Below are 13,908 nucleotides of genomic sequence, written 5' to 3'. Positions count from 1 at the left end.
ACAAAGGTTAACGCGTATTCTGTATATGTATGAATATGGTGTTCTTACAGTAAAGTAAGCTAGAGAAAATGAAATGTTATTAAGAGAGAACGCATCCACAGTACCGTACCATAAAAAATCCAAGGTTAAGTAGTTCAAACGCGTGTTAAGGGTCAACTGTAATACGTAAAAATATAATATATACGTATTCATTCTTTGGAATGCAACACCTACTATGTGCCGGGCACGGGGCTAGGAGCTAGAGTTACGACCCTCACCCTGCACCCCATTCACCAAAACAGACAGAGGTGTTGCCTGTCCTACAAAGTTGTTCAGTGGGGGCGGCAAAGAGATATGTATCTCTGGCATGCAGGAGAATGTTTGGGCATGTCGTTTGTTCAATTAATGTTGAGTTGAAGTGAATTAGTTTTAACTACTTTTAGAACATTGGGTTTTGGGGGGTTTTGTTCATTTGTTTTCATACACAAGACCTTCAGGGGCGACTGGGTGGCTCAGTTGCCTAAGTGTCCGACTTCGGCTCAGGTCATGATCTCACCGTTTGTGGGTTCGAGCCCCGCATTGGGCTCACTGCTGACAGCACAGAGCCTGCTTCAGATCCTCTGTCCCCCTCTCCACCTGCCCCTCCCCAGCTCATGCTCTCTCTCTCTCAAAACAAATAAATAAACTTTAAAAAAAAACCCACAAAAAAATGAGACCTTCAGATTTTTTTTTAATTCTTTTTTTTTTTAACGTTTATTTATTTTTGAGACAGAGAGAGACAGAGTATGAACGGGGGAGGGTCAGAAAGAGGGAGACACAGAATCTGAAACAGGCTCCAGGCTCTGAGCTGTCAGCACAGAGCCCGACGCAGGGCTCAAACTCACGGACCGCGAGATCATGCCCTCAGCCGAAGTCGGCCGCTTAACCGACTGAGCCACCCAGGTGCCCTGAGACCTTCAGACTTAAAACAGGTTAGTATTTAAACCAGTACACTGATTACTCTGGATAGAACACCTCATGGAAAGTGATCTAACTATCCTTGGGAGACAACCACAGCTTTTAAATCTGCTACCTCTCCGCTATGATATTTTAAGCAAATCACTTAATCACTCAGTCTTTTGAAACTCAGTTTATCCATCTATAAATTGAAGACATGATCTGTAATTTACACATGGCTGACATCGCAAAAGGGACCTCAATATCTGTTCTTCTTATGGCTGGAATGTGGATAGATTTGCCAGAGCTCTAGAAGCCATCTTTGGCTATGAAGGGGGAACCTTCTGGTAGAGATGTTAGATGGTGCAGCCTGGGCGCCTGACTGACCCAACTACCCCCTCCTATGTTGAGAAACACAGTTCTATTTGTTTAAGCCAAGGTTATGTGGGTTTTCTCTCACTTGTGGCCAATATTAAAGGGTCAAAAGGCAATGTTGCTATACTCACTGGCCAGTTACCCTATTCTGACATCTCCTACCTAAAATCCCCAACATCACATGTCTTGGGAGGCCCAGTTTTCAGTGTGCATTCAACCGGAAATCAAGATCACGTCCCATAGGGTCTCTATCTTTTGTGCGCTTAACTTGCGCGTTCGTTTGCTGGGGCTTTCGTGACAATGTACCCCAAACTGGGTGGCTTCAGGACCAAAATTCATTTTTTCACAATTCTGGAGGCTGGAAGTCTGAGATCAAGCCACAAATGGTTTCTTCTGAGGCCTCACTCCTTGGCTTACAGATGGCCATCTTCTCCCTGTGCCTTCACATGGTCTTTCCAGTCTTTCCTCTGTGGTTGTACGTGTGTATGTGCGCGCGAGTGAGCCTGTGTGTCCTAATGTCTTTTTCTTATGAAGACACCAGTCATACTGGATTAGGGCCACCCTAATGACCTCATTTTTAACTAGTTACCACTTTAAAGACCCTATGTCCCCTAAGAGCCACATTCTCAACATATGAATTTGGGAGGGGAGGGCACAACTCAGCCCACAAAACCTTAGGACACCCGTATGTCCTGCCCCTAGTCTCCCCAGAGGACTTTGTGTCCTGGAACTTGTCACCAGAAGCACAAATGCCTGCGGCATTTCCCTGTGTCATCAGGTTAGTGACAAATGGTGCCTTGTGGCTGGTGGCCAGCCTCGTTTCGTGATGTTCAAGGGTCTTCTCTGTCGGCGGCAGCCAGCTCTGCCTGTGCCCACGGTAAGCTGAAAGTGTAGACTGCCCCCCTCAGAAGCCCTCAACCAATGACTGATGGGAGTATAAATACCCCAGCTCCCTTGCCTTCAGGGGGGTAATTCTGAGCCGTGTGTCCTACGGTCTCCCAGAATTCCCCAGCAGGATGAAATCACAGTGGTAACTTACTTCGAAAACATTTCGTTCCCTACTAGAACTTTCTGGGGTCACCTTACAAATAAACCGCATACACTCAAATCCTGGTCTCAGAATCTGCTTCTGAGATTATGTCAGCATTGATGTATCCAATTTGGGGGGTGGGGGAATAAATTTGGAATATTGGAATGTCACTGCTCTAAAGGCAGAAGAGCCAATCAAATAAGGTTCTTAGAAATTCATCAAATCTCTTCAAGCTTGTCCATCCCAATGTCTGTCAAATAGGTACAATATCTCTTTCTTAGGGTTGAGGAGAGAAGTGATTGAAATCACACTGAAAAGCGTTGACACACAGTACAGTGTCAACAGTATTTGTTAAATGCTGATCTGATTTATGAAGACTGGGTAAGATACTTATTTTCATTTTAATGTTCGTGCAACCTTGGCTTATACGCATCAATTACATATAAATAGGATTTTAATAACTCCTAAACCAATGAGCGGAGTTCCTCTAGGAAATAGTGACCATGAAATGTAAAAGATGCATGATACCTCAGCCACTGACAAATCACTAAAATCGTGTTTAAAAACAAGATCCAGGGGGCCCCTGGGTGGCTCAGTCGGTGAAACGTCCGACTCTGGCTCAGGTCGTGATCTCATGGTTCATGAGTTCGAGCCCCGTGTAGGGCTCTGTGCTGACAGCTTGGAGCCTGGAGCCTGCTTTGGATTCCGTGTCTGTCTGTCTGTCTCTCTCTCTCTGCCCCTCTCATGCTCAGGCTCAATCTTTCAAAAATAAATAAAACATTAAAAAAATTAAAAAAAGGGGCGCCTGGGTGGCGCAGTCGGTTAAGCGTCCGACTTCAGCCAGGTCACGATCTCGTGGTCTGTGAGTTCGAGCCCCGCGTCGGGCTCTGGGCTGATGGCTCAGAGCCTGGAGCCTGTTTCCGATTCTGTGTCTCCCTCTCTCTCTGCCCCTCCCCCGTTCATGCTCTGTCTCTCTCTGTCCCAAAAATAAATTTAAAACGTTGAAAAAAAAAATTAAAAAAAAAAAATTAAAAAAAATAAAAAAAAAATTAAAAAAAAAAAAGATCCAGCCCATAAAACCAAGACCAACGGATTCACAGTTCATGCTTCCTGTGGAAGGCTGAAAAATGGTCTCCCCAAAGATATTCACGTCCTAAGGCTTGGACCCTGTACATGTTACCTTATGGCAAAAGGACTTTGCAGATGTGATCAAATTAAGGATCTTATGAGACAGAGACCGTCCTGGAATATCTGGGTGGGGCTGATATAATCGCAGGCTGCTTCTTTGAGGGAGGAAGATGACTAAGAGAAAAAAGGCAAGGTGATGAGGAAGGGACTGAAGTGATGTGGATGCAAGCCTAGGATTGTTGGAAGCCTCCAGAAGCTGTAAAAGACAAGGACAGATTCTCCCCTGGAGCCTCCAGAAGGAACCAGCCCTCCGAACCCCTTCGTCTTAGCCCCTTATGACTCATTTTGGATTGTGGATCCCCAGAACTCTAAGAGAATAAATCTGTGTATTTTTTAAGCCACAAAATGTGTGGAAAATTCATACAAGGGCACTTTCTTAGCAGGGCTCGGACAAGAATCAGTTCTCAACATAGGCGTGATTTACAGAAAGCAGGCATCTCTCTCCCTGAGCACAGACCCTCAGCATGAACCCACTCATTCCTTCCTCTCACATTTTCACTTGAATTCAACAGAGAAAAAAACGTTTACCAGAGATATGTTATAACAGGGAATTGCTCCAAACTTGAAAAGATTAACAACAGTAACATTTATCTCATGTGCTCAAGGCCAAAAGACACCAGTGTTAGGTCCTGGAACACTGTGGAGGTGAAATTCAGATCAGTAAATGTCCTAGACGGGCAAAAAGTCCCAATGCCCAGAGAGCATTTAAAAAATATAAGATTCAGGGGCGCCTGGGTGTCTCAGTTAAACGTCCGACTTCGGCTCAGGTCATGATCTCGCGGTTCATGAGTTCGAGCCCTGCGTCGGGCTCTGTGCTGATGGCTCAGAGCCTGGAGCCTGCTTCGGATTCTGTGTCTCCCTCTCTCTCTGCCCCTCCCCTGCTCACGCTCTGTCTCTGTCTCTCTCTCGAAAATAAATAAAACATTAGAAAGATTTTTTTTTTTAAATACATAGGATTCAAGCCAAATACTGATGCTTAAGATCAGGAAAATACATGCTGCTAATGATTTATTCAGTTGATGACTGATAACTGTGTACTATGCACTAAGCACCATTTAGGAGGCATGCAATTTTCTAGATCACGAAAATCATGGTGCAGTATTTTAATTAAAAACAAAAGAAAACAGTGCTTCTATTAGAAAGCTCTACACAGCAGTCGCAGATTTTACTGTAGGCTGCGAAGCCTCAGGAAACAACTGGAAGACACACTCTTCTTCAAGCAAGTGCCTTGCCTTTTTGGTGAACATATCGTCTGTAACGTGGGGGCTGGAGTTGATTAAACGTGGTTTCTGGGCAGCTCCTGGAGGGCTGACCGCCTGACATTCCCAAGCCCGCTGAGCAGGTAATAAACACACCAGCTTGTGAACCTGATACCGTGTAAAGGAAGCACACTTCACATCTCGAAAACCAAGGAATTGCAGAATCCTGACGTGGATTCTTCGTTTTACTATTCCTTGGTTTATTTGAGGGCTTTTCGGCTTTTATTTTAATTTGGTGGCTCTTTGCGAGTGGAGCTCTTGGAGGTCGGTTTGCCGGCTGCTGAGGAACCGTTAATCTCATCTCCAAAGAGCATTTGGTCTTTCTTAAGTAGGCTTTCTAGCCATACAAGAACCCCCCAACGTTCCAGGAAAACGTGATTATGAGCAAAATTGCATCTGCTTACATTTTTATTGTGGAAAGGAAATTGAAACTTACGATCATACGTTCTAAGAACCTGGTTTGAGGTTTGTTCTGTTTGAACTTCAAAATCCCTTAATACGGTGGCTGACTGATGAAAGATTTTTTTTCCCCCCTGTAAGTCAAACAAAGATAGTCAGGCTCACCTTTAAGAAGCCTGTTCCACACCAAGGCTCTCAGCCTGCTCTCCCTGGGAATTAGTGACACACAAAAAAATCTCCACAGGGCAGGGATTCTGGAAGCCACCGCCTCCACCCCCACCTTGGTGCGTGTCTGGGGACATTCTAGCTGGAGAGGCTGCTACTGCTCAAAAGTCTGTAATGCACAGGACAGCTTTCCACCCACCCCCAACCAAGAATTGTCCAGCCCAGCCCCAAAGGTCAACAGCGCTACAACAAAGGAACCCAGCTCTAGTGGGCACCTCAGAAAGCAAGGTATCACAACCAGAGAACCGGGAAAGCATGTCCAGGGAGTGATTCCTCAAAGGCTGCCCTAGTGCGGGAGAGCAGTGCAGGAATCTGAGCCAGACTGCCTGGGTTTGAACGCGGGCTCCATCACTTACTGGCTGTGCCTCTTTGCGGGAGTTATTCAACTGCTCTGTGCCTCATTTCCCTTCCCTGACATATGGGGATTATAATCATAGTGCTTATTACCACAACACTTATGGGCTTTAAATGGGGTTAATAGTCCTCAAGTGTTTAGAACGGGGCCAGGCCGACAGTAAGCCCTAACTACGTTCGTCTTTACCAAGTGGCTTTGCTGATCTCTGGAGAAGGAAGTTTTTCAAGGGCTTCGGGAAGTTTATCAACAGTAGAGAGAACGGCTTCAGAGTCTCAATTGCCACAGCAAGAAAAAACGAGTCAATTTCATCCGACACCCACACCCTTTCTTTCCGGTTCGTCAACCTTAATTAGAAAGGCACCTAGACCGAGGAGGGGCGAGGAGGGGCGGGGGGGGGGGCGCAGTCGCGCCCCCCTCCCCCCAGGCTCAGCCCAAGCACGGCAAACACTTACTCCCTCGGCCTCAGTTTCTCCCCCTCCTTCCCCAGCAAAACTAGCGACGGACGGACAATCAGTGGGCGCCCTACAGACAGAACGGAAGATACAGAAGTCCACGGGCACAGAACCCACCCACCCACCGCCGCTCTCACCCGCACGGATGTGTGCAGACCATCAAGCCAGAACGCGCACCCGCCGGGCTGGGCACAGAGCCTCTCTCCCCACGAAACCCGCCCGAGGCCGCTAGGTGGGGCGCAGGCGGTGTGGGGGTGCCGGGGAGCAAGCCTCGCCAAAGGGGCGCGGGTTGGAGAGCCCGTGTGCGCCCCGGGCCCCGCACCTTTTGAAACCCCGTCTCAGCGCGCGCGCACACTGGCACCCCCCTCCCCTACGCTGCAGGGGTGCCTGGAGGGACCCAGGAGAGAGTGAGAAGCCGCCGCGCGTGGGAGCTCAGGCCGGGCGATAACCACTCACCTGGCCGTGTCCCCCGATCCACCTGCCACCCAGGGGAGCAGCAGCGGGAGCGCCAGGGCCCAGGGCCGCGGCATCTTGGCGCCGGGGCCTCCCTCCGCCGCCTCCCGCCGCTCCTGCTGCGCCCCCTCGGGAGGGCGCGGGCCCCGGGGCGCTGCTGGCCGGCCGCCTCCGCTCTCCTCGGCCGCTCGGGGCCTCCGCCGCTCCCCGGCGCGGTCGCAGCGGGCTGTGGGGGCGCCCCGGCGAGGCGCGCGCGGCTCCTGTCCCCGTGCGGCGGGGCCGGGCGCGCCAGGGAGGGCGGGGCGGGCCGTGCACATCTGGCCGGGACCCGCCTCCAGCACGACCCGCGCATCCTCCGCGCTCTCTGCTCACCCGAGAACCTTCCCCCCGGGGCTCAGGGCGCTTGTCTCCAGGCAGAGTCACCGCGTGGCGCCATCTGTTTGGGGCCGATTCCGGGGATACCTGCGCTCGGGTTTCAGAATTTGGTGTAGTCGAAGCAGGAGCCCAGGATGCTGGTTCAGAGCACTTCTGTACCACTTTTGTTTAGGTCTTCATACTCCGCTAGGTTTTCTTCCACGCACTGTAAATCATGGGCGGCTAGAGCTGGAAGGTCACGAAGTCCGGGGCAAACCCTTCCTTTCACAAGCGATCTCTCAGGCTCATCTGCGACGGCTTACTTAGGGGACCATCGGATGATACTGTAATATAACCAGCGCAGAATCTAATGGCAGAAACACGTTCGGACCTTCCTCCACCCCGCCCCTGCACATCCATACCCTTTGGCTTCACGGTGGGCACAACCTGTGGCCCCACGTTTTTGTCTCTGGACTTGACTGTGACTTGCCTCGACCAATGGCATAAGGGCAGAAGTTAGCCAAGTTGCCAGTTCCAAGCCTACACCATAAGACACCTGAGCCCCTCTCCCGGACAAGAGAAGACCATGGCCCAGCTGGCATCATAGGCCAAGGAGAATGAGGAACAGAGCCACTCAGTCAAGCTTAGCCTGTATCATCCAACCCCCAGATACACGAATGAGCTCAGCCAAGGTCAGCGATGCCAGACAAACTACTGAGCCTCATTGTGACCCTCTGTTACGCGGACGCAGCCTATGACCTGGTATTAGAAATCAAAAGAAGCATAATGGAGAAAGAGGAGGTTTGTCTTGATATGCTTGATTCATGGTTATATAATGAGTATATGCCTTAACTGTAGCCAACAAAATGTGAGAAGCGGAGATGGGAAGATTCAAGTGGTGGACTCTTGATTTAAACCATAATGGATCTCCTTATTGGTGCAAGCCATGTTCAGTTGGATCTTTGGTTTTATGGTTGTAGGTATCCTAGTGGATGCGGTATCGTTGGTCAGTAACCAGTTAGGCCATTGAGCTGCTCACAGATAATGGCCTGTCCTAACACTCTACATGCATCATCTTACTCAACACCCACAACTCTATACGTAGTGATCATTGGTTCCCCCATTTTTAAAGTGTCAAGAAAGGCAGCCAGAGAGGTTAAGCGACTTCCCCGAAGTCCTACATCTAACAAGTGTGAAGCTGGGATTGGAAAGGAGGGCCCTTCTCCCCCGAGCTCTGCTGTTCCAGAAATCCTTTTTCTCCTCTTCTTAATCCTTGGCGGCTGCAGATGTCAAATGAGTCTCGTGAATAAGGTAGTAAGATGACCGCTTCAAGGCCATGACCCCAATCCTTTGGACTCTTCACACCAAAACTGGTGAGATTTACTGAAAATACCAAAACTGAGTTCTAAAGGTGAGGCTGTTTTACGATTGTTGCTTTTTTCGGAACAGACCTCTCTTCTGTCTGCTTAAAGGAGGTGATGAACGTTATAACAGGAACCTTCCAGAGTGGTCAAACTCTCCTCTGCCAACCCACCTATTACCTCCTAGGGGGAGCTGTGGACAGAGGCGCCATCGGGTAGCATGATGAACAGAGAAGGAACCTGGAAATTGTGTGTTGCCAGGTGAGAAGACATTGGATACAAACTGCCGTGGAGAGGCAGGTGTTTCTAATAACCACACTGGCGTCGCTGACGTTGAGGAGTGCGGCTCTTTAGGGGGCCCCACTGCCTCCTACAAAGGAAAAACAATCTTTGATCAGAATCTCATAAAATCATTCGCGCCTTTTACCACGTTTTTTTTTTTTTCCTCCAATCTGTTTTCGCCGAGCCCCCTGCGTGGTACAGGTGTGATGGGATATTCTTGTGCCCTTCTGAAATATACACACGGAACACACGTATAAAACTTTGAATGCTGACATCGTGCCCGGTGCTGAGATCCAAAAGTTGTATTAAAATAGCAGCACCAGGGGCACCTGGGTGGCTCAGTCGGTTGGGCGGCCGACTTCGGCTCAGGTCATGATCTCGCGGTCCGTGAGTTCGAGCCCCGCGTCGGGCTCTGTGCTGACAGCTCAGAACCTGGAGCCTGTTTCAGATTCTGTGTCTCCCTCTGTCTGCCCCTCCCCCGTTCATGCTCTGTCTCTCTCTGACTCAAAAATAAATAAACGTTAAAAAAAAAATTAAAAAAAAAGGAAATAGCGGCACCAGAAGCAAAGCATTGTGAGATCAAACGGCTGGGTGGAAGTGTCTAGGCCAGAGCTTTTAAACTCGAAGGTCAGTACACACTAGCTGGGGGTCTTGTTCAAATGCAGATTCGGATGGTGTTAGCTCTGGAATAAGGCCGGAGTCTCGATTACTCAAAAGATCTCAAGTGATGTCTATGCTGCCGTCCCAAGAAGTGAGAGTCTGGAGATCACCTGGAGGGGGCGCCTGGGTGGCTCAGTCGGTAGAGCACTGGACTCGACTTCCCCTCAGGTCAGGATCTCAAGGTTCGTTGAGTGCAAGCCCCACGTCGGGCTCTGCGCGGACAGAGCAGAGCCTGCTGGGGATTCTGTCTCCCTCTCTCTCTCAAAATAAAGAAAAATCAAAAACCTTAAAAAACAATTGGAGATCACCCGAAGGAGTAGTTCTCAAGTTCAGCTGCACATTGAGGTCACCTGGGAAGCTTTGAAACTGCCGATGCCCTGCCACACCTCCACAGTTTCTACTGTATGAACCATGGCTTGAGCATGGGGACCCTTAGAATCTTCCCTGGTGGTTCTAAGCGCAAACCAAGAGATTTTCGACATCACCCTTCCTCTCAAGAGGAAAATGGCCCCTCTTCATTCTTAGTCTTCTATTGTTAATTGTAGTGACACGTTCTAGAAATTGATGTTTTCCCAGTCTGGTTTTCTTTCCATTTCTCTGTTTTGTTGTGTTTTATTACTTTTTATTTCAATTTTAGTTTTATTTAAATGTTAGTGTAAGTTTTAGTTTAGCACAGTATTGGTTGCAGGAGTGGAATGGAGTGATTCATCACTTCCAACACCCAGAGCTCGTCCCAGCAAGTGCCTTCCTTCATATCCATCACCCTTCTCATTTGTTCCGTGAACTTCTGTATGGCAAGAAGAATCTTCAGGTACACACAGCTTTGCTTCATCCTGTGCCTGTCAGGGACCCTGTTCCCGGAGCTCTGCGGCGGCAGAAAAATCCCGACCCCTTTTAGTCTTCCTTCCCTTCCTGGTCCCCCACCTCTCCTTCCTTCCCTCTGCGTCTTCTCCCTCCCTTCTTGCTCATTTATCTGGACCCTACCAAGTGCCAGGCCCTGTGGGGACCGCTTGGTAGAAATGTGTCTGCCGGACAGGCTCTGCTTTTTCCTCCCTGGGGACCTGGGATGGCCCGCCAACACCTGGCCCTCTTCAACATCATGACCCACACCTCTTGGGGAGCAGGAAAAAAACGACGGTCAACTTGAAAGAGAACAAAATCACACCGTGATTCATTTTTCCTCCAATTTTGCCCGCTCCTAGGACCTCCCACTTGATAACTGAAGAGAAATTGGTATTTGTGGAGGGATTATCATATGCTGGACATTTCAGAGTCATTCTTTACTCTTGGCAATAAGGTAGATACCACCACACCGTTTTACGGATGAGCCACGTGAAGTCTGGAGCAGTTACGTCTCGTCCACGGTCACCCATCGACAAAATGGAAGGAACATGGATGTGGGAGTCAGACCCCACTGGTGGTTAATTTGGCCACCAGATTTCCTTCTTCCTAGTAGGAATTCATGGCCTGGCGGTGGTGGAGGAAGGCCCGTTCACCACCAGCAACAGTGAAGATTTTCGATGTCGGGGAGTATGTGCTGGTGAGGGTCAGCACGGCTTTCATCTGATTTTTAAAAAAATTTTTTCTTAGTGTTTACTTATTTTTGAGAGACAGAGAGAGGCAGCATGAGCGGGAGAGGGCAGAGAGAGAGAGAGGGAGACCCAGAATCTGAAGCAGGCTCCAGGCTCCGAGCTGTCAGCCCAGAGCCCGACGCGGGGCTTGAACTCACAGACCACGAGATCATGACCCGAGCCGAAGTCGGACGCTCAACCGACTGAGCCACCCAGGCACCCCGGCTTTCGTCTGATTTTTAAGGGAGTCTGTGACCTAGGACGCTTTAAAGGTCACTACTGTCTAGAGAGATCTCCTTGCCCATGAATGAAATTTCACTGTCTGAATGTTAGCGCCCTTGACTTTGACTAAATTCATGTTTCCCACCTATGGCACTCAGTCACCAAGGGCTTTTCTTTTTGTCTTTACGGGGTGGGGGGTGGGGGTACAGCTGGAGTGCACCCTCTATACTTCCTTCCTGCTCCATGTGTAAATATCCTGTGCTGCTTTCCTGTTCACGATTGAATATAATAGCTCGGCATACCCCTGGCAAGGCTAGTCTATTTATTTTGTTCTACAGAAATCCTACAGGCTGATTGCTGAGAATTCAACCCGGGCAACTCCGTTTACATGGGCCTTCAAAGTACAGACGTTTGTCCCAAGTCGCTCTGACTTGACTTGGGAAAGCCTGGCTGAGAGCTGCTCCGTGGACTGTTAAGTTGCAACTATCTTTGTGATGCCTCTTTTAAGGATGAAAGTAGCAACACTTGCTAAAACAATATATTTTCGTTCTTTTTTTTTTTTTTTTTCACATACATACCTTCCGATCTGCAAACGGTTCTCATGGGGTTTGCAGACTTATTCCTTTAATCCATTTATTGTACTCCTGCCAATCACGTGCAGGACACTGTGTCCGGCGGGGATGGAAAGATGAGTAAGAGATAATCCCCTGCCTTGGGTGACGGAAATGTCAATACATTAGGATTAACGGTGTCAGGGCTAACAGAAGTACTTTAGGTGCTGTGGAAACAAGGAAGGAAGAAGATAAATGCTTTGGGTTCTATACCTATCGATGTTCCCTACTTGCATAAATTGTCTTATAAAACAGTTTTTAGATGGCGGGGGTTTTACAAAACAGGGAATCTTGAAAACTGTCTTTGCTCAGATAATAACTGGTCCCAAACCACGACGTGGTCCTGACTCACAGGGGTGCCGGTCCTTTTGAGAGGGGGAGCATCCGGATTCAGTTCAGGGTTCTACCAACTAATTGCCTCCACTCGCGCAAAGTCAGTTCACGTCCTCAGGCCTCACTACGTCTGTATCATGCTTGCAAAGGATTCTGGATCCTTAAGTGTCTCTCTTCAAAGCTCCATGATTCTAACATTTTCTTTTGTAGGAAGGTGGGGGGAAAAAACAACTAGGACCCAAAAGATCGTATTTGAAACTCAAAAGTAGGGTTCATTTCAGCAAACAAGGAATCTTGTTTCAATGAATAAATGGATGGAAAAAGGAGTAAATGGAAGTTCCTCTTCCACTGTGGCTAAGATTCACTCTGCTCTGCTTCTGGCTTTTATCCCACACGTTGTGTGTGTTTATACAGTAATTTATTTAGTACCCACTTGGGGTGCCTGGGTAGCTCAAGTCGGTTAAGCGTCCGACTTCAGCTCGGGTCACGATCTCGCGGTTCGTGGGTTCGAGTCCCGCATCCGGCTCTGTGCTGACAGCTCGGAGCCTGGAGCCTGCTTCGGATTCTGTGTCTCCCTCTCTCTCTGCCCCTCCCCGGCTTGTGCTTTCTCAAAAATAATAAACGTTTAAAATTTTTTTCAAAAGCTGTATTTAGTATCCACTTGGTGTCAGAGAGCTTGGGGTTGGTAATATAGTTCAGGATGTCTAGCATTAACTGACATTAGTACCCCTAATCATCACGTCTACTAAAAACCCACCATACATTTCCATTAGGCCCTCATGAGGGTGGTCCTGTGCTATTGAGAACTGCGTAGCAGGATGGGGACCACAGCAAGAGCTCCCTAAATACACACTCTGCTTAAGGCTTCCTTCCCTTCTTTGTCTCACCTCCCCTCTTGTTTACCATTGTTGTCTTGAATCATCTGTAAGTCATTTTCACTCATATTTAAGTCTCGGGGTCTCCTTCTGGGAGGCAGGCACTTTGTTAGGGCAGGAGGCGTGATACGGCATCCTAAGCTCTCTTAAGAAATTCTCTGGACCCCAGGGCTCCTGGGTGGCTCAGTCGGGTAAGCGTCTGACTTTGGCTCAGGTCACGATCTCTTGTTCGAGAGTTCAAGAACCCCACATCGGGCTCTGCACTGACAGTGCGAAGCCTGCTTGCGATTCTCTCTCTCTCCCACTTGTGCTCTCTCTCTGTCAAAATAAACTCTAAAAAGGAGGAGGAGGAGGAGGAGGAGGAGGAAGTTGAAATAATAATTCTCTGAACCTCGTAGCCTCTTGTACGTGTCACCTTTTTTTCCTTTGCTATTTTTTATGGGCACTTGTACCTTTTGGTATTACCTTTCCGCTGTTTTAAAATACTTTCCTTGAAATGCAAATCAAAACCACCATGACCTATCCCCTCACACCTGCCAGCAGAAGGGCTAAAATCAAAAACACAAGAAACAAGTGTTGGCGAGGATGTGGAAAAAAAGAAACCCTCGTGCACTGTTGGTGGGGACGCAAACTGGTGCAGCCACTGTGGAAAACAGTACGAAGGCTTCTCAGTTAAACATGGAGGGGCACCTGGCTGGCTCAGTCAGTAGAGCGTCCAACTCTTGGTCTTGGGGGTTTGAGTTGGAGCCCCACAATGGGTGTAGAACTTAGAGTTTCTGTGTAAACAAAAAAAAAATTAAAACTAGAATTGCCCTAAGATCCAGTAATGTCGTTGTGGGGTATTTACCCAAAGAATACGAAGACACTAATTTGAAAAGATATGTGCACCCCTATGTTCACTGCAGCATTATTTACCATCGCCAAATCATGGAAGCAGCCCAAGTGTCCAGCGATAGATGGATGGATAAAGAAGATGTGTTATGTATAT

At 48.5% G+C, this 13,908-nt stretch overlaps 1 protein-coding gene across 2 annotated transcripts in view; it reads right to left on the bottom strand.

The window, feature by feature from the left end:
- EGFL6 (EGF like domain multiple 6) overlaps positions 1–6,928 on the bottom strand; it is a 57,304-nt gene extending 50,376 nt beyond the window's left edge. For both annotated transcript variants that reach the window (XM_043569807.1, XM_043569808.1), the window contains exon 1: positions 6,655–6,928. In XM_043569807.1, coding sequence (XP_043425742.1) covers positions 6,655–6,728 — 74 coding nt within the window. In that variant the 5' untranslated portion in view covers positions 6,729–6,928. The remainder of the gene's footprint in view (positions 1–6,654) is intronic.
- Between the last annotated feature and the right edge of the window lie 6,980 nt (positions 6,929–13,908).

Source organism: Prionailurus bengalensis, chromosome X (genome assembly GCF_016509475.1).
Source record: "Prionailurus bengalensis isolate Pbe53 chromosome X, Fcat_Pben_1.1_paternal_pri, whole genome shotgun sequence".
NCBI classification, from domain to species: domain Eukaryota; kingdom Metazoa; phylum Chordata; class Mammalia; order Carnivora; family Felidae; genus Prionailurus; species Prionailurus bengalensis.
The sequence above is the reverse complement of the archived record's forward strand: the minus strand, read 5'-3'. Positions and strand labels throughout refer to the sequence as shown.